Genomic DNA, 23,101 nt, shown 5'->3' on the forward strand with positions numbered 1-23,101 from the left:
AATTTGGTGGCATATAGTCCTTCATAGTATTCTTTGATGATGCTTTGTATTTCTGTGTCATCTGTTATAACTTCCCCTTTTTCATTTCTGATTTTGTTTATTAGTATCTTCTCTCTTTTTATCTTAGTGAGTCTAGCCAAGAGTTTGTCAATTTTATTAATCTTTTCAAAGAACCAGCTCTTTGTCACATTAATTTTTTCTATTGTCTTTTTGTTCTCTATTTCATTTAGTTCTGCTCTGATTTTTATTATTTCCTTTCTTCTGCTGACCTTGGGTTTCATTTCTTCTTCTTTTTCTAGTTCTTTAAGGTGTAACATGAGGTGATTTATGTGGGAATTTTCTTGTTTCTTGAGATAGGCCTGTAATGATATAAATTTCCCTCTTAAAACTGCTTTCGCTGCATCCCAAAATATTTTGGTAGGATGCATTTTCATTGTCATTTTGTTTCTATGTATCTTTTGATCTCTCTTCTAATTTCTTCTCTGACCCGGTTGTTCTTTAAAAGTATGTTGTTTAATCTCCAAGTATTTGTGGTTTTTCCTGCTTTCCTTTTGTAGTTGATATCCAATTTCAAAGCCTTGTGATCAGAGAATATGCTTGGTATGATTTCAATTTTCTTAAATTTACTGAGGCTGGTTTTATGCCCCAATATATGGTCTATCCTTGAGAATGTTCCATGTACACTAGAAAAAAATGTATAGTCTGATGTTTTAGGATAAAGTGCTCTGTAAATGTCAATTATGTCCATTTCATCTAATGTGTCATTTAGGGCTGCTATTTTGTTATTTATTTTCTATTTGGATGATCTATCCATAGCTGTCAATGATGTATTTAAGTCCCCTAGTATAATTGTGTTTTGGTCAATTTCTCCATTTAGTTCTGCTAGTAGTTGCTTGGTATATGTCGGTGCTCCCTGACTGGGGGTATAAATATTGATGACTGTTATGTCTTCTTGTTGTATAGTCCCCTGTACCATTATAAAATGTCCATCTTTGTCTCTTGTTACCTTTTTCACCCTGAAGCTTGTTTCATCTGATATCATTATGGCTACACCTAGTTTTCTCTGGATACCATTTGCTTGGAGTGTCAATTTCCACCCTTTCACTTTGAGTCTATGCTTGTCCTTGTAGCTGAGATGTGTCTCTTGGAGACAGCATATGGTTGGGTTTAGTTTTTGATCCAATCTGCTACTCTGTGCCTTTTTATTGGTGAGTTCAGTCCATTTACATTTAGGGTGATTATTGATATGTGAGGATTTCCTATCATTCTGTCTTTTGTTTTCTTGTAAAACTGTCTCCATTGTTTCTTTGCCTTTTTGTTATTGTCTATTATTTCTGTGTGGTGGTATTCTATGATTTTTCCCTCTGTTTCTTTTTTAATTACAGTATATATTTCAGTTCTGGATTTTTTTTTGAGCTGTTACCATTAAGTTTATGTAAAAGAAAGTTTGATATTTACAATATTCCATTTTCTTCAGCATGCTTATTTCTTCATTTCCTGTTCTGGTTCAGGCCTTTATTCTCCCCCTTTTTATTGTTTGATTGTCACAAGTTGTCCCTGTTGATGGTGGTCGAATAGCGTCCTTTATTATTTCTTGTAGTGCAGGTCATGTATTAGAAAATTCCCTCAGCTTCTGTATGTCTGCAAAGGTCTTTATTCGTCCTTCATATCTGAAGGATACTTTTGCTGGGTATATTATTTTTGGCTCATAATTTCTCTGTTTCAATAGTTTGAATGTTTGGTTCCACTCCCTCCTGGCTTGTAGAGTTTCTGCTGAAAAATCTGATGATAATCTAATGGGCTTCCCTTTGTAGGTTACCATCTTCTTTTTCCTGGATGCCTTGAGGATTCTTTCTTTGTCATTGATTTTTGACAGCTTCAATACAATGTGCCTTGGAGAAGGTCTGTTGGGGTTGAAGTAATTAGGTATTTATTTGCTTCTTGGATTCGAGGATCCAGTTCTTTCCACAAGTTTGGGAAGTTCTCATCGACTATTTGTTTGAATATACTCTCTGTTCCCTTCTTCATTTCTTCCCCTTCTGGTGTGCCCATTCTTATATTGCTCTTTCTGATGGAGTCAGAAAGTTCTTGTAGAGTTCTTTCATTTCTTTTAAGTCTCAAGTCTCTTTCTTCTTCCATCCATGTCATTTCCAGGTTTCTATCTTCAATGTCACTGATTCTTTCCTCCATCTGGTCAACTTTACTACCTAAACTGGCTTCTTCATTCTTCATTTCTTCTACTGAGTTCTTAATCTCCAGAAATTCCATTTGGTTCTTTTTTAAAATTTCAATCTCTTTGGTAAAATGTTCATGTTATTCTTTGATTGTGTTTCTGAGTTCATTAAACTGCCTTTCTGTGTTTTCTTGCATCTCATTGAGTTTTTTCAGAACTGCAATCTTGAATTCTCTGTCTTTTAAGTCATATTTTTCCATATCTTTAAGTTCATTTTCTGGAGACTTTTCATTTTCTTTCTGAGCTGTCTTGTTGCCTTGGTTATTCATGGCAATTACTGATTTATTATTTCTCTTCCTAGACATGTACAGGAGTGGGTTCTGCAACAGGTTGATAGGAAGAGGTCTTTCTTTTGTTTTCCAGTACATGTTGGTAGAGTGTTTTATTTTCTCTCCACTGCAACCTTTTTGTCTCTCTCACACTGTAATGTTCTGTGTTCTCTGCACTATTCCAGCTTCTCACACAGTGGGGGGATTCCCTGGAAGGCAGGCTTGTCGTCTGTTAACAGTTCGCCTAGGTCATAGGGTCTTGCATCCGTGTGTGGATGTGGAGAGCTTCTGAAGTTCCAAAGTTCTTCCTGCCTGCACCAGATTCAGAGCCCATGTGTTTCAGCAGTTCTGTTTACTCCTTCAGGGATCTGCCCAGATAGATGGGGAGAGGGGCGGGGTGGGTTGTGAGAGGTGGCCCAGAGCAATGGCGGTGACCACCACCACCACCACCGCAGCTGGTCCTGCTTCCACAGCCTCCTCCCCTTTGCTGGAACTAGTTGGGCGGCAATTCTGTGTCTGCGGACCACAGTTCTCAGAACTGTAAATATTCTGTTCTTTTGATCTGACACTGCTACTGTTCCACTTCTAGCACTGGGCAGGTGGAGGCGGGGCGAGCTCTGGGAGGGTAGGGAGGGGGTGGCTAGTCTCAGTGCCTAAGGCTTCTGTTCTCTGCTCGGCAGTGAGGGCTTAAACCACCATTTTCAGCCTTCTTCCCTCAGTCTTTGCTCCGAGGTCTCTGCATGAACATTGGGTTCAGCCGTGTTATATGCTGTCCCCTCAGCCCTGTGGGCCATAAACAGAGCCCTAGCAGTCCAAGTTCTTCCCTCTCCCGCCGCTGCGGTAGTTCTGGGATGCAGCGAGCTCGGAGCACTGAGCTAGGTCTGCGTCCTGCGCCCCTGCTGTTCCATCCCCACACTTCTCCTTTCCCTCCTCCCCTGCTCGCACGATTCACCCACCTTTAGTTGAATTCAATAGTGGGCCTCTGCATTTTGCCTGTCTGTTGTGCAGGGAGTCCTTTGTGGAGTTATTGTTGTTCGATTAGTTGTAAATTCCAGGGAATGTTTACAGAGGCTCACCTCATGCCGCCATTTTGATAATCAAATAATTTCTTAACTAAGTACCATAATTCTAAGAACAATTTTAGACTTCTATGATACTCAAAATAGTTATAATCAATCATATCTCACAGATGAGATAATTGGAATCTTAAACAGTTTCGCCGGTTCAGGATCGCTTGAGATTTAGATAATAAAGCCTGGATTCAAACCCAGATTTAAAAAATGTAAAAACCCATTCTCTATATATACAATTTCTTTTTAAAATATAAAGTGTAAGGGGCTATGAAGAAAATTTCAGAACAATTGGAGAAATTAAAGAATAAGTATCATGTTCCGGGAAGCAAAGAGCACAAGATACTCCTGAAAAGCATTCATTCACTCAATAGGGGTGGCCGTCAGAAAGTAGTAAAAATTTCCTCTAGCACTTTTGAGTTAATAGGTGATTTCCTTCTGTAAAAGACCAGTTTTTTTCAGTTCATAACAGAAATCACTGATCCATTAAATGATAAGAAATACCCTTTACTGAATGTCCAACACTGTACATATTTATCCCTTCCTTGCAAACATAAAGTAGGCATTACTCACCCTCATGTTGCAGATAACACAAAGGCTAAGGGAGGCTAAGTGTCCTGCTGAGGTTGCCGAGCTAATAAACAACACACCAAGGATTTGCCCTCAGTCAGCCAGTCTCCAGAGCCTGTGCCCTAAGTGACCTGTTTGACTGCTTGTGATTCAGGGATTAATTTCTGCCCTCATTGGGCTGTTGCATTTGAATGCAAAATGTAATGTTGTAATACTCCCTATTTGTTTTCAATTCCGTGCTTCCTGTTTAAAAAGTACAGTGTTTAGCTGCTTACATTAACTTCTAGCGCCTTCTGCTGGCCGTTGGAGGTATGTCATACATGTCCTTTTCCTTTGTATGGAGCCTCTCTGTAAGTGATGTCTATTAACAGCAGACTCAGCATAATGAATGAAAGGGCCCTGAAATGCAAGGCAGGAAATCTGTTTTTCCAGCTGTATTATTAACGTGTTTTGTAGCTTTAGGTAAGTGACTCCTCTTTGCAGGGTCCCCGTTTACATAGCCTCAAATGAAAGGATTGGGTGGTATTTTTGGTCTTTTCCAGTTCTAGTAATGTGATTTGAATTAAACCGGTACTCCAGACGGTGAAATAACAGATGTACCAGAATGAAAAATGGAACCTAATCATTTTTATTTTCATCCAAACAGTAATTCATGTTGCTTGTTTCCTCTTGACTTCATATTGCTCTATGAATATTCTATTTGGGGTTGGTTCCTGGACAAAAAATATTAATTCCTAAAAATATTATGAAGGCACGCCTAACCCCTGGCTTTGTTAACCAGCCTGAACATGACACGAGGTCCTTAGTCCAGCAAACTTATTTCAGGCCAGTGTAAAGGCAATGCTCAAAAACCCCCCCTATGAAGGATGTGGACACAGATTTGGAGAGAGCCCATGTGCACACACATGTCTGCACATACACACGTGCATGCACACACAGGTACGGGCTCACAACTACAGTAGATCTCAAAGGCTGAATTGTGCTCACTCTTAGAGGTAATTGTTTCTGGTTCTGTCTAGAAATGAAAGAGACGACCCTGAGTAAATCTAAGGAATCATACGAAGTAAAATTCTTTGGGGGATGTTTGGAACTCACCATATGTCTGCACCACCCCACTATGCTTCACCTTTCTTTTTTTTTATAATTTTTAAGTATTTTCATGTTTCATGGTTTAAAAAAATCAAAATGATTATCAACAACAAGCTAACATGTCTGTCTGAAGGATGTGGCAGTTTATGGTTTGGCTGAAAACGACATTCTCCTGTCTGCTTTCATTTTCACATCCCTGAGCCCCCGAGGGTTGTATCAGTGCCTGAACCCAGAGCATCCTCATTGCAGGTTTGCCTCAATCATCTTGGAGAAGACACTGCCTCCAGGGGGAGGGTAACCCCAAGACCAGTGCACAACGGCCAGGGCCAGCCACGTGTCAGCTGGCAGCCAGTGTGCATGGCTTCTCCCTGAGAAAGGAGAATGTCGCATTTTCCACAACCACTGAAGAAAATGAGTAAATTTCTCTGGGTTATCCTGATCTTCATTGACTAGTTGAAACCTCTCTGTGAGATTGAAGGGTTATGGGTGGTCAAAAATTACACCTCAGAGCTTTCGATGGGCTATCCTGAACTTAGCGCTCTCTGAGCATCTCTGTGGTATTTATTTTCTGTTTATTTTTGTTTTTTTGCTCTTGTTTTTTAACCTTAGTTCTCGTATTTTTCTGTCAGATTTCTCAGTGCAGGTCACACTATCATCATGAATCTGTGCCAGTCATGTTAGTTTTATATATTTGTTATTTATTTTATTCTTTTCCCCCTTCATTCTCCATTCCAGCTCCCCCATGGACGCTCAGTCTAATGTGTACGATGTATGTTCTTCCAGCCTGTGTATCTCAGAAAGCTGTGCGGTGCTGTCTGTGGCTCATGTGTTTTTACACCTACACGGGTGGCTTGCCGTTCTGTCTGTGCTCCCTGTACAGCGAGTTCACTCCTCTCTCCTGCTCACCACTCCACAGGCTGCAGCCTCTGTGTTGTACTCATCCATCCCCAGCTGTGCCCGCTCCTGGCTGTCACTGGCAGTGCTGTCACAGACACCTCAGAGGCTCTCTTCATGCCCAGAGTAAGCATTTCCCTGGGAATGCAATCCCCGGCTTTCCGGACACAGGGAATACACATATGTTTTTGCTGAATACTTCCCGGGCTGTGCTGTCCCACATTTTAATTTTTAGCAACCTGGTGGCTACCAAGCAGAACCTCATTGTGTTATGTGATTATTGGCGCTGATCTGATTATTAGGATGTTGAGGGTCTCTTTTCATCCTTGGTATCCACTGAAGTATCTCCAGAGACTTGCCTTTTCATGTCCTTCAGGTGCAGCCAAAAGGAGGTCGGAAAGCAGAGCATTAAAGCACATGTGAGTCAGGCTGCCTGGGTTACTCTGGCCTGCCAATTTTGGCTGTGTGAATGTCAGTTTCCTCATATCACTGTGTCTTCGCTCCTGTATCTGCAAAAAGTGAAAACAGGAACTACCTCACAGGTTTATGAGATTAAATGAATTAATTAATGTAAAACATTTAGGAGAGTGTCTGGCAAGTAACGGACAAGCAACAAAGATTAGTTAACGTTATATTTACTATTAACAGTAATTTATTAATGTTATAAATATAAAAATTATAAACAATTAAATTATTAAAATTATATTACGGTTTTAGTAATTATTATTAGTTTCCTGTTGACTTGAATGTGTGTCTTACATCTTCCAGATAATTATCCTTTGTGAGTTTCAGCTGTTATCCTCAGCAAATCTATCATGCGCCTCATTTTGTGTAAAGTAAAAAGTTTTGTAGTCAAAAAGTTTTGGCCATATATTTGGAGTTCTGTGTAAGAAAACTTTTCCTTCTTTAACGTCACAAGAGCATTCTGCATTTTCTTCGTATATTTAATTTCAGATTTCAGTCCATGCTGATGCTCGGGTTAGAATTTCTGGACTTCTCTGAACTAACTGATCTCACAGTGTCCTGTTCCTTTGCTCGGTGACTTATATCTAAGGTCCCTTGTGTGCATCCCAGATACCGGGAAGGTTGACAGAGGATTTACCAGTTAGTGGGGGAACGAAGGGCTAAATGACATCATTCTTACACTAAACGCATTAGGGGAGCTGAATAGGTGAGTGCAGAGGAGTGAACTGGTGGGCAGGTCCTTGTTGGGGAGGTGGGACCTGAGCTGTGCCTTGAGGGAAGCGCGAGCTGAAGGCAAACAGTGAGGGGTGGGCGTTCCAGGAGAGGGAGGTTGTAAGGGGTGAGCAGAGTGAGAGGTGCGGTGGGAGGGCAGGATGGGACAGCGAGGAGACAAGTCTGAAGGAAGCCGAAGATAACAAGTATTTGTAAAGTCGTGGAGGGTTTTGAAAGCCAAGCAGCAGCGTGGGGATTTGATATTACGTACAACAGATATTCATCATTCGTGTGTGTGTGTGTGTGTGTGTGTGTGTGTGAGAGAGAGAGAGAGAGAGAGAGAGAGAGAGAGAGAGAGAGAGAGAGAGAGAGAGAGAGAGAGAGAGAGAGAGAGAGAGAGAGGTGGCGGAGACAAACAGGGGTGGTAACATTTTGAGGTCAGTGGAGGTAAAATGCTTGGGGAGTGCAGCCAAGCTGGGATAAAGGGAAGTTGGTAGATCAGAGACAAGAAGAATCAAAAATTTTGTCTTGGCAGGACGAGGACCACTCCTAGATCAGGTAGCAGGGATTAAAGTGCAAGGTCTCACTACATAGTGAGGGAGGAGACCAAGGCAGGTGTTTGTAAACTGGAGAACGAAGCAGAGCCGGCTCCCATGTCTCAGGCCCAGGGTTGTGAAGAAGGGGGGACCCTCTGGTGCGCAGCAAGGTTTTGAGGAAAGTCCCATGACTGCGACGTCTTAGCCAGTGTCGCTCCAGTGCACAGTAACGGACGCTTAGCAACAGCTTGACAGATGGTTAACGAGTAACTGAGCACGCGGACTTGGCGCAGTAATCGCACACTCCCAGGAAACGTTCTCTGGACACGACAATACAAACCCAGGATGGACACTGTCCCGTTTCATGACCCAATCCGGCACCCACTAGAAGCGAGGAAAATCAGTAAAGGTAACATTGAAGGAACAGTCAGAGGTAGGAAAACAAGGAAAACGAATATCTTGGAATCTTATTAGAGTTTGGAGAAGTTTGATGGCATCACCAAATGCCTCATAAATTCTTTGCTGGTCACTGGTAGGTGTTTGGACAGCAGGACAAAGACGGCGTTTAATGATCATAATGATGGATACCAGGGCGGCAGCCACATGGCCTGTGGTCTGGACAAAGCACTCACGCACCGACGGGGCGTCCTGTGCATTCAGATCCGCAGGAAGCGTCCGTCCGGAGCCAAGTGCCCACACGCCGTGCGGGGCGCAGGGGACGGAATGAGCACACGACTGGCCCAGCCGAGGCGTGAGACAGCCGGAGTGTGGGACCTGAGGTCGTAGGAGACGGGGAATTCCTGGGCTTTGGGACACCAAGGTGAAAGTTTAGATATCCTTTGAAAGAACTTCAAGGTACCTGGCCTTCCTCTCTGTTTGCATAGATTTAAGGGCGGTGTCTTGACTACCTTTGAAACTGAAAACGTCCACGCGTGCTGCCGTTTTTAACAAGGAGAGCTAATGAGTCGCGAACTATTCCGTGGACTATGAAGCTTATTCAGCATGGTTGTATGTGGCCTTGAGGAGCACCTTACCGCACTGCTGGTGTGTGCCCTAGGAGCGCGGGCGGTGAGCAGCCAGGCTTCACTCAGCCTGGTGCTGTGTGACGGCAGGTGTGTGACGGGCAGGGTCGGGATGGCTTGAGCACATGGGCTCAGTCCTCAAGTCGGCTGAGAGAATCCTGCTCATCCTCTTTCCATGCAGCTACCGATTGTCCGATTCATTGACCTGAGCCCTAGCAGGCCGCCTCATGCTGGGAACACAGGAGCTACCCTACCAGGACGGGAAACTGTGCGATCCGCTCATCCCCAAGGTGTGGCACAGAATGTTTGTAAGGTTTTTCGTTGGGCTTCAAGTAAAACCAGAAGGCAGCTTGAGAGCCTTGGAAATGAGTAGTGGAGTCCTAGCAAGACAAATTAGTCCATTTCTAAGACTTCGAGGTGTTCGGCCATGCGATTTGTGTGCAATCAAGTACTGAGCTCCAGTCATCTTTAAATTCATTGATTTATCGTAACTTTTGCAGTTCCCAAAGGCCCTTTCTCCAGTGGGCCATCAGAACAGGCTGAGGGGTCATGCAGAATTGTGCTGACAGCCTCCTTTATGGCTGTAGCGCTGGATTTCTGAACCTGCACTCTCTCAGGAAACCAAGACAGATGGGTGTGGTGTCTGGCTCACTCGAAAGCTGTCACACCTTCGTCAGGAAGAGCAGACCTCGGTGGAAGTGGTGTGGCTGCCTGGTGCCCGGGGAATTTCCCATCCCAGGGCCCTAACTATGCGGAGATCGTGTTCAACATTCAAATTGCCAGAGGCCTCTGCTTTGTAAGTATACACATCACACAGGTTTAAATGCATGTCTATATGTGGTATTGGTAGGAACGCCACAACCGTGTGTGTTTCATAAAATCCACAGGCTCTTTTACCTGATTCTTTGAAGATTTTTTAAATTATGTGAAGGTCCGAGTGCCACTGGGCTTGTAAGAGAACTCTTAAAATATGAAGTGGAGAAATGGGTAGGTCTCCTGGATTAAGGTCCTTTGGAATAAAGCATAGTTACAAACTCGCTGATATATGACTGGTGATGTGTCTATGGTGGCTTGGTGGCCCGAGAACTTGAATTAGACTAATTGAGAAAGGGAAGTGGAAGGAACTTCCAAACTAGTAACCACAGGAAGTCCTTGCAACCACTCACACGTCCCTTAGAAGGTCCACTGAAAGGGATTTCCTCCATATCTGCAGACATTTCTGGAGACGACCACTACCCTCCTCTACCTCTCATCCTCTTAACTTGCACTGCTTTGGAAAACCTAAGGATCTTGAAAGTTCCGGAAACAAATATTCGAATTACTTTTATTTGATGTTAAAATGTGTTTCAAAGTCTATATGCCAGGACAAAATAGCTAATTACAAACATGTCATTTTGGAAGAACTTATTCATTCATCTAGGGATTGGGCTGAACTTACTAACGAGCTGTGTCCCGCCCAGCGGTACCCTCTGAGCTGCTGTGGGGAGGACGGGAGAGGAACGTCAGAGGCAGGGCTCTAGGAGATGCGGCCATCATCTTTGGGGAACGTCAGGGGCATTTTATTGTAAGAATTACTGTTTTTCAGTCTTAGCTTTCAATGTCTCACGCGCACTCTCCACGTCAGGAATGGGTTTCTACTACAAACCTTACAACGCTGCACATTGCTTGCTGAATAACACTTATGCCGCTGGGCAGTGAGTCTTATTTTCAGGCACTGGGCAGCATTCATGATGATCCAGGTTCCCTGCCAATTAGCTCCTGGGAAAATCTTGGGTCGATTGTAGCTTCTTGGAAGTCAGTTATCCACCAGGAGAATTCAAACCATGAATGAGAAATACATACCAGAACTAAAGTCTAATAATGCACATTTTTGAGTAGCTTCCATTGAGTGTGGAATTATATTGGCAAAAAAGAGTCTAAATCCAATGAAATGTTTTTGTTGTAAGAATAAACAATGATCCATAAACAATCATCCAGTGAATTGTCTTTTCTATTCCATCTGATCTGTTTTTCCCTTTTATGTGCCTACCAACATAAATATGCCAGAAAGAAAAGTGACGAAAAAATGAGGCTGGTGTGAGAAGAAATTGCTGATTATGGAGGTCGGCACATTTTCTGTGACACACAGACTGGGGGCCACAGCGGGCACCTCTGCGGGGCCTTCGTGGCAGCTGTTATTTGTGCTGTAGTGATGGCCGGGCAGCGGGGATGACCATGACCGAGCGACCAGCAATGACTGGATGCACAGGCAGCGGGCAGGGAGGGGCTGTGCCGCACAGCCCAGACCAACAAGCAGATTTCTGCACAAATAACAACGCCACCTAAACTGCTACAAGTGGTGCATGTGACTGAGACCAGCTTTCCCAAACAAATGACTCATCAAAAGGAACTGGGGTCATTGCTGGCAGAGCTGAACAAAGGTTTATTAGGAATGACACAGCACTGGAAACATCATTACAGATGATCTGTGGATACAGCATATATCACCGGTCTTATTGTAGAACAATCTGTGAAGATGACTTGCATAAATATCATCAGGAGGAAATATAGGGGAGCTTTTTTCAAGTGTTCTTTTGGGGTGGGTTTATGTGCCCCATCATCCAGCCAGTCTCCAAAAGGCAGAAGATACAAAGGTAGCTGCTCATCCCCACTAGCCTGCCTCCAGCCACAACAGCTGGACAGCTAAACAGTCAGGCTACTTTCTCCAAAGGGGCAGCAGCCCTGACATGCTACTTGTCATTGCACCCTGAAAAATGCACATTACGAACACAGATACTGTCAACTGTTTTGGCAATGAGATGGCTGGTTTTGCTCTGAGGCAAAACTGCAACTGTAATGCCAGACAGAATAAGAGCAATGCATGTATCAATGACACTTGAGAGGCAAAGAGCTACAATGGAAAGGAAAGAAAGCAACTATGTATATGTCATTTTGTGCATACACATAGACCCAGGAATGATGGGAACTAGGTGTGTGTCTGTGTGTCCATAAATATATATAGAGAGAGGTGTGTTGGAAAAGAACACTGAAACTTCTGCATCAGTTTAGTTTTAAACATGGTAAACTTGAAAGAGAGAGAGAGCACGTGCTCACACCGGCACTGGGGAATAAGATAATCTCGTACTACAAGATAATTCATCATGTCTTCTGCAGGGCAGCCACTCAAGATCACACACTTGGTGCAGAGAAATTAAGGTTCTGGTCTGGAGAAAGCTACTTTAGAACTGATGGGTGGGGGATCAAGTACAAGAGTCTCCACAGCTTGAAAAAAGCACAAACAAACCTGTTCTCAATAACATGGGAACTGGTGAGGACTTTCTTCTTAATTTACTTGTTTTTTCTTACACTCTTTTGCACACATGCTCCATTGATACAGCTTTCCAAGTTTTGTCTGGCATCAGTCCGCAAATCATTAAGAGTGTAATAGCAAAAATGAACTCTTCAGGTTTTCATGAAGTTTTAAAAACCCAATAAGCAGGCTCTTTCTACAACACTTTTGATCCTAGTCCAGACGCCGGGTGAAGTTCTCTGGAAAGAGACCTTTGTAAGTGGCCAGGTCTCTGTACTGGAGCCAGTCTGATTCCTTCACTCCTACCAGCCAGCCTGCATCCTGCAAAACAAAGACAGGTTTTCAAGGTCCAACTACTGGAAAAATCTGCACTGTGGACAATTAGTGCATAATCTGTTGAATTAGTGTTGTGGTTCTGTAACAGGATGTTGTTACATTACATGGAAACTGCTGTGCTGAGGTCAATGGGAAGGTGGACTAAAGATTAATATTAATATTATAATTTTGTATAAAATAGTGCTAATTGATGCTAACTACATTATGACACGAGTTCTTAAGAAAGAGAAAGGGATTAGAATTGCAGCCAGTTCAAAGAGAGGAACACCACGTGAAAGCATGTCACACACAGGGATATTTCCTGTACTCGGTCACAGTGAATAAAAGGCCAGGGGACCCTGGGTGACAGCAGAGTGCTGACAAGGTCATGGGCATTCTCGTATTTCGTCCTGAACCACCTGCTGATAAGAAAGAACTCTTTCCCCAAGCTCACATCACGTAACCCAAACAAACCACCATATACACGGCTTATCAAGTAATAACAGCTAGATATGGAGCACCTGATGTTACTGTTGTGTTTGTTGCTGCTCTTATAATATCTAACTTTTTAAGTTCCTATAAATATAAAGCACTTTGCTGTCATGACATTCGTGTTGGAAACTTTCGCATATTCTTTGTAAATTATTCCTCATAAACACGTGTCTATCTTGTAGAAGTGCCATCAAAGAAATGCAGATGTTTAGTCAAAGAAAGGTTAAAAGCCCGTCCATGTGTGGTCATACAGCCCGGGGGATGATACGCAAACTGAGAAATGGAGGCTGCGCTCTGACCTTGGCCTAGGAAGATAAACAGGGTCTAGATGGGAAAAGCTGAGTTAAAGGACCAATATGAAACATACAGACCCCGCGAAGCAACACTAGGGGGAAATGACTATCTCTGTTATGTTAACCAACACGCGAAAGAGATCCCACTTAAGATGAGGGATGGACAGGTTTAATCTGAACCACTTCCCAATAAGACCAAGTGCCTCAGATAAAACGAGGTATCAAAAATTAAATAAAGAAGCGGAATATATTCCCTTTTGATACAATCTGAGGCTATAAATTGATGCAGCTATGTAGACAAGAAATATAAGCATTGAGACAGGCCAATTTTTGAAGGCAGGAAAAAACACTGAGAAGAAGATAACTCAATAAAATAACTGATAATATCCTGGTTGGTGGGGAAAAGCGTCCTCTTCAATATTATGTTATATATCTGAAGGACAAAGTTATACTTAAAGAAAAGGTGGTAACTAAATATTTTCTAAACCTCTAGTAAGCATACAAAAGGCCACATTTCCCCACAAGTGTCCATATTTTATATTTGACTCTATTTACAATCAGTGAAAAATCTTATGGCGCCAAGTAGATCATGCATTTTAAAACTATTTAGATGAAGGAAAAAGTAAAGGACTAGCATAAACCCATAATCAAGATATATTACAACACAATTATTCTGAAATACAATTTATATAGTAAAGTGAAGAATATTAGCCAATATCAATCTTTAGCTGAGGCAAATAGAAAAAATTAAATTTTAATTGTTTAAAATATGTGGTAGAATAAGGATTTCCAGTTTTGTAGTAGCAAAATCACTTGTATCAGATAAATGCTTCTGCACAGAACAATTATAAACACCAGAATGACCATATAGTTCTACATGTATGTACAGATATGCATATTATATGTAGAAATATGTATATAAATTATTTATATAGAAAAATGACTATAGAAATGACTAGTTGTTACAGAATAATAATAATAAGAAGAAGAAACAAATAATGGTGTTGCACATACAGGGTGTGCCAAAAAAATGAATACAAGTGGACACTTTGGTCAATGTTGCTCAAGTAGTAGTAGTTCCCCATAATCAGAAGTGTCTGGATGCTGATGGTAACCACTTTGAGCACCTCTTGTAATTGCAGAAGTCAAACATGACTTGTATTCATCTTTTGTGATCAGTATATGTTGAGTATTACAATTTTAATATAGTTTTTTCCTTTCTTAAATGTGTATACATTTTTTGGGCCCCTCTGTATATAACAACTATTTGAAGACACTGAGAATGACCAGAAGCAGGCAGAAACTGGAGAATATGTAACTCCAGAAAGTAGGTCGCTGCACTGGGAGAGACTCTGCTGGTGGTATAGCCTTCCCCTGGTGGAGTCTTCTCAGTCTGTGTGACACAGGACATTCAGAGGACAGAGCCTGGGGCTGTATTTTTATGGGGGATGTCTTGAAAAGGAGAGAGCTACAGAGAAGGTCCCCAAATATGCAGAGAAGTTTCCCCGAAATCCTGAGCTGCCCTCAAGCTGCGATGCAGAAGAGGGACCCCAAGGAGCCTGAGGAAAGCAATAGCAGGAAGCCCAGCCAGAAAAGATGAGTAGAGATTCAAGCACTGCCAGTGGATGGGAGGCAGTTTAGAGTTCAAGTCCCACCAAGTTGGGAAATTTGATAAATGCTTCAGGATTTCTATTATAATCCCAGATAAGCCATGTCTTAGATGTAGAGACAATGTCCCAGGGCTAAGAATTTATCCTAAGAGTAAGGCAAAGTTGAAACAGGCCCACTCTCACAAAGTATAAAACAAATTTCTGTGAATCCAAGGTGATTATCCAGCAGTTTGAATGCTTACTAGAAGGAATAGTCTTCAGAGATAGAAAACTGAATCCAGAATCTACGTTGTATGAGGTCTGACAATTAAGTTTGTGACTAACCCTAGAAAAAGTGCTACATACCTCATTGCTGAATATCACTATGGTCACCTTCAAAATACTCCCCTTGGGAAGCTATGCACTGACGCCAGTGCCTGCTCCACCCTTCAAAGAAACTTTGGAACTCTTTTTCTGGAATGGCCATCAGAGCTGTCGTCGTATTATCCTTGATGTCCTGAATGTCATCAAAATGTCTTGCTTTCATTCTTTGCTTTATCTTTTGGTAAAGAAAGAAGTCATTGGGGGCCAGATCAGGTGAGTAGGGAGGTTGTTCTAATACAGTTATTTGTTTAGTGGCTAAAAACTCCCTCACAGACGGTGCTGTGTGAGCTGGTGCATTGTCCTGATGCAAGAACTCCTTCGGGACCATTTTTGAGCACACCTTTCTCATGCAAAGATTTTTAGATAAGATTTTCCTGTTTCTCTACGTATGTTTACTAGGTCTGCTATGCTTATCACAGTCAGACCATCGTTTTGACAAACAATTCAAAGAATTTTTGCAATGTTTTCAGCAGTTCTGCTCATTAGTGGCTGCCATGACCTCTTTCATCAGAAGTGCGTTCTCGAGTGACTTCATAGGAATGGCGGCAGCAGGGCGCACTTTCTGAGTTCTCCTCCGGATCTTGTTGCAAACGGGACCTATAACCCATCAAAGAACTTTTCGCTCATCACACAGAATAGCGGGGAGATTCGTGGATTACTTGAAGCTAAGAAGTACTTGAAGGTGCGCTAATTGGGCGAGCAGGGGAAAGAAAAATAGGAGCGGAGTGAAAACGCCCGGCCGGCAGCGGCGGGAGAGCCCAGCCCCCAACGGAGCCTCAGCTGGCAGGAGTGAAAACCGAAAACCGCTGTGCCGGGCACGCACGGGATCCCAGGGCGGAGCGGAGAGCGCGGGGACCAGGAGGTGGGCTCTTTCCCTGCATCCCACGGCTGATTTCTCCCGCCGGGAGGCCAGCTAGAGGGCCGTAGCGCAGACAAGGAACACAGTCTCCATACCTGGGCCCCTACCCCGCCCCGCTCTTCCAATCCTACCCCGCCCGTCCAGAGACTTGAACTGGAAACCGCGGTGGAGCCCCGCTGTGCTGGGCACGCAGGGGATCCCAGGGCGGAGCGGAGAGCACAGAGGCCGGGGGTGGGCTCTTTCCCTGCGTCCCACGGCTGATTTCTCCCGCCGGGAGGGAGGCCAGAGGGCCCTAGCGCAAAGAACATAGCCTCCATACCTGGGCCCCTCCCCCGCCCCGCTCTTCCAATCCTACTCCGCCCTTCCAGAGACTTAAACCGGCCCCTGAACTGAGGAGTGGTGTCAGATTACAGAGGAGCCGTAATGCTCAGGCTTTGGGAAGCCTGACGGGCAGCCCTGACCCAGGGAGACTGTGAAGTGTGTGTGATTTTGGCTGCGCTAGGAGAGAAGAGACTCCTCCATCCCCAGCCACCACTTTTTCTGGCCTGCGGGAAGAGGGCGAGGCGGGGCTGGGCTGGGAGAGTGAAGACCCCTCCATCCCCAGCCCCCACCATTCCTGGCTTGCCTAGGGCGGGGTGGGTGCAGCTGCAGAGACACACCCGGAGATCAGCAGTGAGGCAGGCGCAGCTCTGGGCTTTCAGCAGATCAGAAATCTCCCGCCCGCATTCACACACACACACTGAAGAAGTGCCTTAAGTCTCAAGAGTACTGGACACGGATCTGGTGGTGCCACTCTCAGTGTGCATATGTGCAGGCAAGGGCAGAAACTGCACTGACATTGTAAAAACTATCATCCAGACCCCTCAGGCCCACGCATTTAAGTCTGCAGTCCCAAAGTCTCTCTGGGCACCAGGTGACCGGCTCTGCCTGCGCAATAAGCAGGGGGCTCTTTGGTACAGCAGAGAACAACCTGGACATTGCTTGGTGGGCTTAGGCCGAGACTGTCGCTGCTTTTTGTATTGCTTTGTTTTGTTTTGTTTTGCTTTGTCTTTATATCTTGGATATCTTTGCCTCTGTCGAGTGGGGGTTATCAGGTGGTTTTGCATGTGAACGTATTTGATATTTTTCTTTGTTGTTGTTGTTGCTTGGTGATTTGCTTTGTTCTGAAACTGCCCTGCCGGGGCCCACCTTGTGAGGCACGGTCAGCAGATCAGAAATCTCCCGCCCGCACCCATACACACACACTGAAGAAGTGCCCTAGGACTCTGGAGTTCTGGACAAGGGGCTGGTGGTGCTACTCTCAGTGTGCATACGTGCAGACAAGGGCAGAAACTGCACTGACTTTGTAAAAACTATCATCCAGACCCCTCAGGCCCACGCATTTAAGTCTGCAGTCCCAAAGTTTCTCTGGGCACCAGGTGACCGGCTCTGCCTGCGCAATAAGCAGGGGGCTCTTTGGTACAGCAGAGGACAACCTGGTCATTGCTTGGTGGGCTCAGGCCGAGACGGTCGCTGCTTTTTGTTTTGCTTTGTTTTGCTTTGCTTTGTTTTGTTTTGCTTTGTCTTTATATCTTTGATATCTTTGCCTGTGTCGAGCAGGGGTTATCGGCTGTTTTTTTTTGCATGTGAATGTACTTGATTTTTTTATTTGCTGTTGTCGTTGCTGTTGTGCTTGGTGATTTGCTTTGTTCTGAAACTGCCCTGCCGGGGCCCAGCTTGAGAGGCACGGGACTCAGCATATCCAGGGGCCAACTCCAGACCAAATCAGAGTGCAGCTGGGTTTGACCTGCAGGTCACACACCTAGAGGGGGTTCTCTGCAGGCACTGGAGCCCATAGAGGCCAAATCACATTAGGGTGGTCAACCCTCACGCAGCAGAGCGCCCTGCGGGGGGCAGAGCCAAGTCTCACAACGGGTCAGCCCAGGAGTTAACCCCACCTACTCACTAGCAAAAAGCAATTAAAGATCTTCTTGAACGGGACAGTGTACACAACACAAGACTCACCTTTGGAGCACACGCAGAGGAGGACAACGTGGTGCGAGTCAAATATAAAGGACACATACTACATAAGATAACCTAGCAAGAACTAAGAACTCTAGGGGATCTACCTAATATATCAAAATAAACACAGTCAGCCAGAATGGGGAAACAAAGATACACGTCCCAAATAAAAGAACAGAAGAAGCCTCCACAACTGGAACCAAATGAAGCAGACGTAACCAACCTCTCAGAGACAGAGTTCAGAACACTGGTGATAAGAATGTTTAAGGAGCTTAGAGAAGACATAAAGAAGGATGTAGAAATCATAACGAAAAACCAGTTAGAACTAAAGAACACAATTACCGAAATTAAGAACTCACTTGAAGGAATTACCAGCAGGCTAGATGAAGCAGAGGATCGAATCAGCGACTTAGAAGACAAGGTAGCAGAGATCACCCAAACGGAACAACAGAAAGAAAAAAGAATAAAAAACAATGAGGATGACCTAAGAGACCTCTGGGATAACATCAAGCGCAACAACATGCGCATCATAGGAATACCAGAAGGTGAAGAGAGGGAGCAAGGGATTGAGAACATATTTGAAGTAATAATGTCTGAAAACTTCCCCAACCTGATGAAGGAAACCAACATACAAGTCCAGGAAGTGCAGAGTTCCAACCAGGATTAACCCAAACAGGTCCACACCAAGACACATTATAGTTAAAATGGCAAAGCTTAAAGACAAAGAAAGAATCCTAAAAGCAGCAAGAGAAAGATGGAGGGTTACATACAAGGGAACTCCCATAAGACTATCAAATGATTTTTCTACAGAAACATTGAAGGAGGGAGTGGCAGGAGATACTCAAAGTGATGGAAAACAAAGGCCTACAACCTAGATTGCTTTATCCAGCAAGGCTATCATTTAAAGTTGATGGAGAGATAAAGAGCTTTCCAGAAAAAAATAAGCTAAAGGAATTTATTACCACCAAGCCAGCATTGCAAGAAATACTAAAAGGACTTCTGTAAATAGAAGAAAGATCAAAACAACCCAACTACAAATTTAAAAATGGCAATATCTATGTACCTATCAATAATCACTTTAAATGTAAATGGATTAAATGCTCCAATCAAGAGACATAGGGTGGCTGACTGGATAAGAAAGCAAGACCCTTGTATATGCTGTATGCAAGAGACTCACCTCAGAACAAAAGACACACATAGGCTGAAAGTGAAGGGTTGGAGTAAGATATTTCATGCAAATGGAAACGAGAAAAAAGCTGGAGTTGCGATACTTATATCTGACAAAATAGACTTTAAAATGAAGAACATACTAAAAGATAAAGATGGGCACTATATAATAATAAAGGGATCGATCCGACAAGAGGACATAACCCTAGTAAACATCTATGCACCCAACATAGGAGCACCTAAATATATAAAACAGGTACTGACTGACATAAAGGCAGAGAGCAACAGTAACACTATTATAGTCGGGGACTTCAACACACCTCTGACAACAAGGGACAGGTCTTCCAGGCAGAAAATTAATATGGAAACAACAGCCTTAAATGATACATTGGACCACTTGGATTTAATCGATATTTTCAGAACATTTCACCCCAATGCTCCAAAATACACCTTTTTCTCAAGCGCACATGGAACATTTTCCAAGATAGACCACATGTTAGGCCACAAAACAAGTCTTGATAAATTTAAGAAAATTGAAATCATACCAATTGTCTTCTCTCATCACAATGCTATGAAATTAGAAATGAACTACAGGAAAAAAACTGGAAGACACACCAATTCATGGAGGCTGAATAACTTATTACTAAATAATGAATGGGTCAAGCAGGAGATCAAGGAAGAAATCAAAAGATATCTCGAGATAAACGAAAATGAAAACACGACGATCCAAAATCTATGGGACTCCGTGAAAGCAGTCCTAAGAGGGAAATTCATAGCTTTGCAGGCCTACCTAAAGAAACAAGAAACACCACTAATCAACAGTTTATCTTCACATTTAAGGGATTTGGAAAAAGAACAGCAAAATAAGCCCAAAGGGAACACAAGGAAGGAGATAATAAAGATCAGAGCAGAAATAAATGAAATAGAAACCAGAAAAACAATACAAAAGATCAATGAATCCAAGAGTTGGTTCTTAGAGAAGATAAACAAAATCGACAAACCTTTAGCCAGACTCATTAAAAAAAAGAGAGAGAGGACCCAAATTAATAAAATCAGAAATGAAAGAGGAGAAGTGACAATGGACACTGCAGAAATACAAAGAGTTTTAAGAAGTTACTATGAGCAACTATATGCCAACAAATTTGACAATTTGGAAGAAATGGACAATTTTCTAGAGGCGTACAACCTTCCAAGGCTAACTCAAGAAGAAACAGAAAACCTGAATAGACTAATTACCACCACGGAAATTGAATCAGTAATCAACAGTCTCCCAACAAACAAAAGCCCTGGACCAGATGGCTTTACAGGTGAATTTTACAAAGCGTTCAAAAAAGAATTATCACCTATTCTCCTCAAGCTCTTCCAAAAAATCCAGGAGGGAAGACTCCCAAACACTTTTTACGAAGCCACTATCACCCTGATCCCAAAATCAGACAAAGACACCACAAAAAAAGAAAACTACAGGCCGATATCTCTAATGAACATAGATGCAAAAATCCTCAACAAAATATTAGCGAACAGAATTCAGCAATACATTAAAAAGATCATTCACCATGATCAAGTGGGATTCATCCCTGGTACGCAAGGGTGGTTCAACATCCGCAAATCTATTAATGTGATACACCACATTAACAAAATGAAAAATAAAAATCACATGATCATATCAATAGATGCAGAAAAAGCATTTGATAAAATCCAACAACCATTTATGATAAAAACCCTTAAGAAAGTGGGAATAGAGGGATCTTATCTCAACATAATAAAGGCCATATATGACAAACCCACAGCTAACATCATACTCAATGGGGAAAAGCTAAAACCATTCCCCCTAAGATCAGGAACAAGGCAAGGTTGCCCACTATCTCCGCTTCTATTCAACATAGCGCTGGAAGTTCTTGCCACAGCAATCAGACAAGAAACAGAAATAAAAGGCATCCAAATTGGTAAGGAGGAAGTAAAGTTATCATTGTATGCAGATGATATGATACTATATATAGAGAACCCTAAAGACTCCACCAAGAAGCTATTAGAGCTGATAGATGAATTTAGTAAAGTGGCAGGATACAAAATTAATATTCAGAAATCAGTTGCATTTGTATATACCAATAATAAAACATCAGAAGGAGAAATTAAAAAAACAATCCCATTTACAATCGCTCCAAAGACTATAAAATACCTGGGAATAAATTTAACCAAAGAAGTAAAAGATCTATACTCAGAAAATTATAAGACACTGAAGAAAGGAATGAAGGAAGATATAAATAGATGGAAACACATATCATGTTCATGGATAGGAAGAATTAATATAGTTAAAATGTCCATACTGCCTAAGGCAATATACATATTCAATGCAATTCCTATCAAACTGCCAACGTCGTTTTTCACAGAAATAGAACATATAATCCTAAAATTTATATGGGACCATAAAAGACCCCGAATAGCAAAGGCAATCTTGAGAAATAAGAACAAAGTGGGGGGCATACCAATACCTGACTTCAAATTATACTACAAGGCTACAGTAATCAAAACAGCATGGCACTGGCATAAAAACAGACACATAGATCAATGGAACAGAATAGAGAGTCCAGAAATAAATCCATGCCTATATGGCCATTTAATCTACGACAATGGAAGCAAGAATGTACGATGGGGTAAAGACAGTCTATTCAATAAACGGTACTGAGAAACCTGGACAGACACATGCAAAAAAATGAAGCTGGACCACCTCCTTACACCATATACAAAAATAAATTCTAAATGGCTTAAAGACTTAAATGTAAGATCTGAAACCATAAAATTCCTAGAAGAAAATATAGGAAGAAACTTCACAGACATTACTCAGAGTAAGATTTTTACTGATATATCCCCTCGTGTGAGGGAAGTAAGAGAAAAAATAAACATGTGGGATTACATCAAACTAAAAAGTTTTTTCACAGCAAAGGAAACCATCAATAAAACAAAAAGGGATCCTACTGAATGGGAAAAGATATTTACCAATGATATATCTGATAAGGGGTTAATATCACAAATTTATAAAAAAACTCACTCAACTCCAATAAAACAAACAACCCAATTAAAAAATGGGCAGAGGACATGAAGAGACATTTTTCTAAAAAGGACATACAGATGGCAAACAGACATATGAAGAAATGCTCAACCTCACTAACCATCAGAGAAATGCAAATAAAAACCACAATGAGATACCACCTCAACCCAGTCAAAATGGCTATCATCGATAAATCAACAAACAACAAGTGCTGGCAAGGATGTGGAGAAAAGGGAACGCTTGTGCACTGTTGGTGGGATTGCAGATTGGTGCAGCCACTATGGAAAACAGTATGGAGGTATCTCAAAAATCTGAAAATGGAACTACCTTATGATCCAGCAATTCTACTCCCAGGTATCTATCCGGAGAAATCCAAAACTCCAATTCAAAAATCTTTATGCTCTCCTATGTTTATTGTAGCAGTATACACAATAGCCAAGACATGGAAACAACTGAAATGCCCATCAGTAGATGACTGGATTAAGAAACTGTGGTACATTTATACAATGGAGTACTACACAGCCATACAAAAGAAAGAAATCACCATTTGCAACAACATGGATGGACCTAGAGAACATTATGTTAAGTGAAATAAGTCAGACAGAGAAAGACAAATACCATATGATCTCACTTATATGCGGAATCTAAAAAGAATAAGTGAATGAACTAATCCGAAACAGTATTGGAGACATAGAGGAAAAACTGAAGGTTGCTAGATGGGTGGGGGGGTGGGGTAAAGGGAAAGGTGAGGGGATTAGAAAACAGTCGGTAACCACAAAATGGCCACGGGGTTTGGAAAATTAATTT

The 23,101-nt window shown here is 42.4% G+C and overlaps 1 protein-coding gene and 1 gene segment (V, D, J or C); both read right to left on the minus strand.

Moving 5' to 3' along the window:
* The window catches only part of LOC117012567 (T cell receptor gamma constant 1-like), a 72,359-nt gene extending 68,132 nt beyond the window's left edge, over positions 1-4,227 (minus strand). The window contains exon 1 of the C gene segment in view: positions 4,146-4,227.
* An 8,131-nt stretch (positions 4,228-12,358) lies between these two features.
* The window catches only part of AMPH (amphiphysin), a 222,052-nt gene continuing 211,309 nt past the window's right edge, over positions 12,359-23,101 (minus strand). Inside the window, exon 21 of the mRNA XM_033088761.1 lies at positions 12,359-12,469. Coding sequence (XP_032944652.1) covers positions 12,362-12,469 — 108 coding nt within the window. The 3' untranslated portion in view covers positions 12,359-12,361. The remainder of the gene's footprint in view (positions 12,470-23,101) is intronic.

The sequence above is a fragment of the Rhinolophus ferrumequinum genome, chromosome 20, assembly GCF_004115265.2.
Source record: "Rhinolophus ferrumequinum isolate MPI-CBG mRhiFer1 chromosome 20, mRhiFer1_v1.p, whole genome shotgun sequence".
NCBI lineage: Eukaryota > Metazoa > Chordata > Mammalia > Chiroptera > Rhinolophidae > Rhinolophus > Rhinolophus ferrumequinum.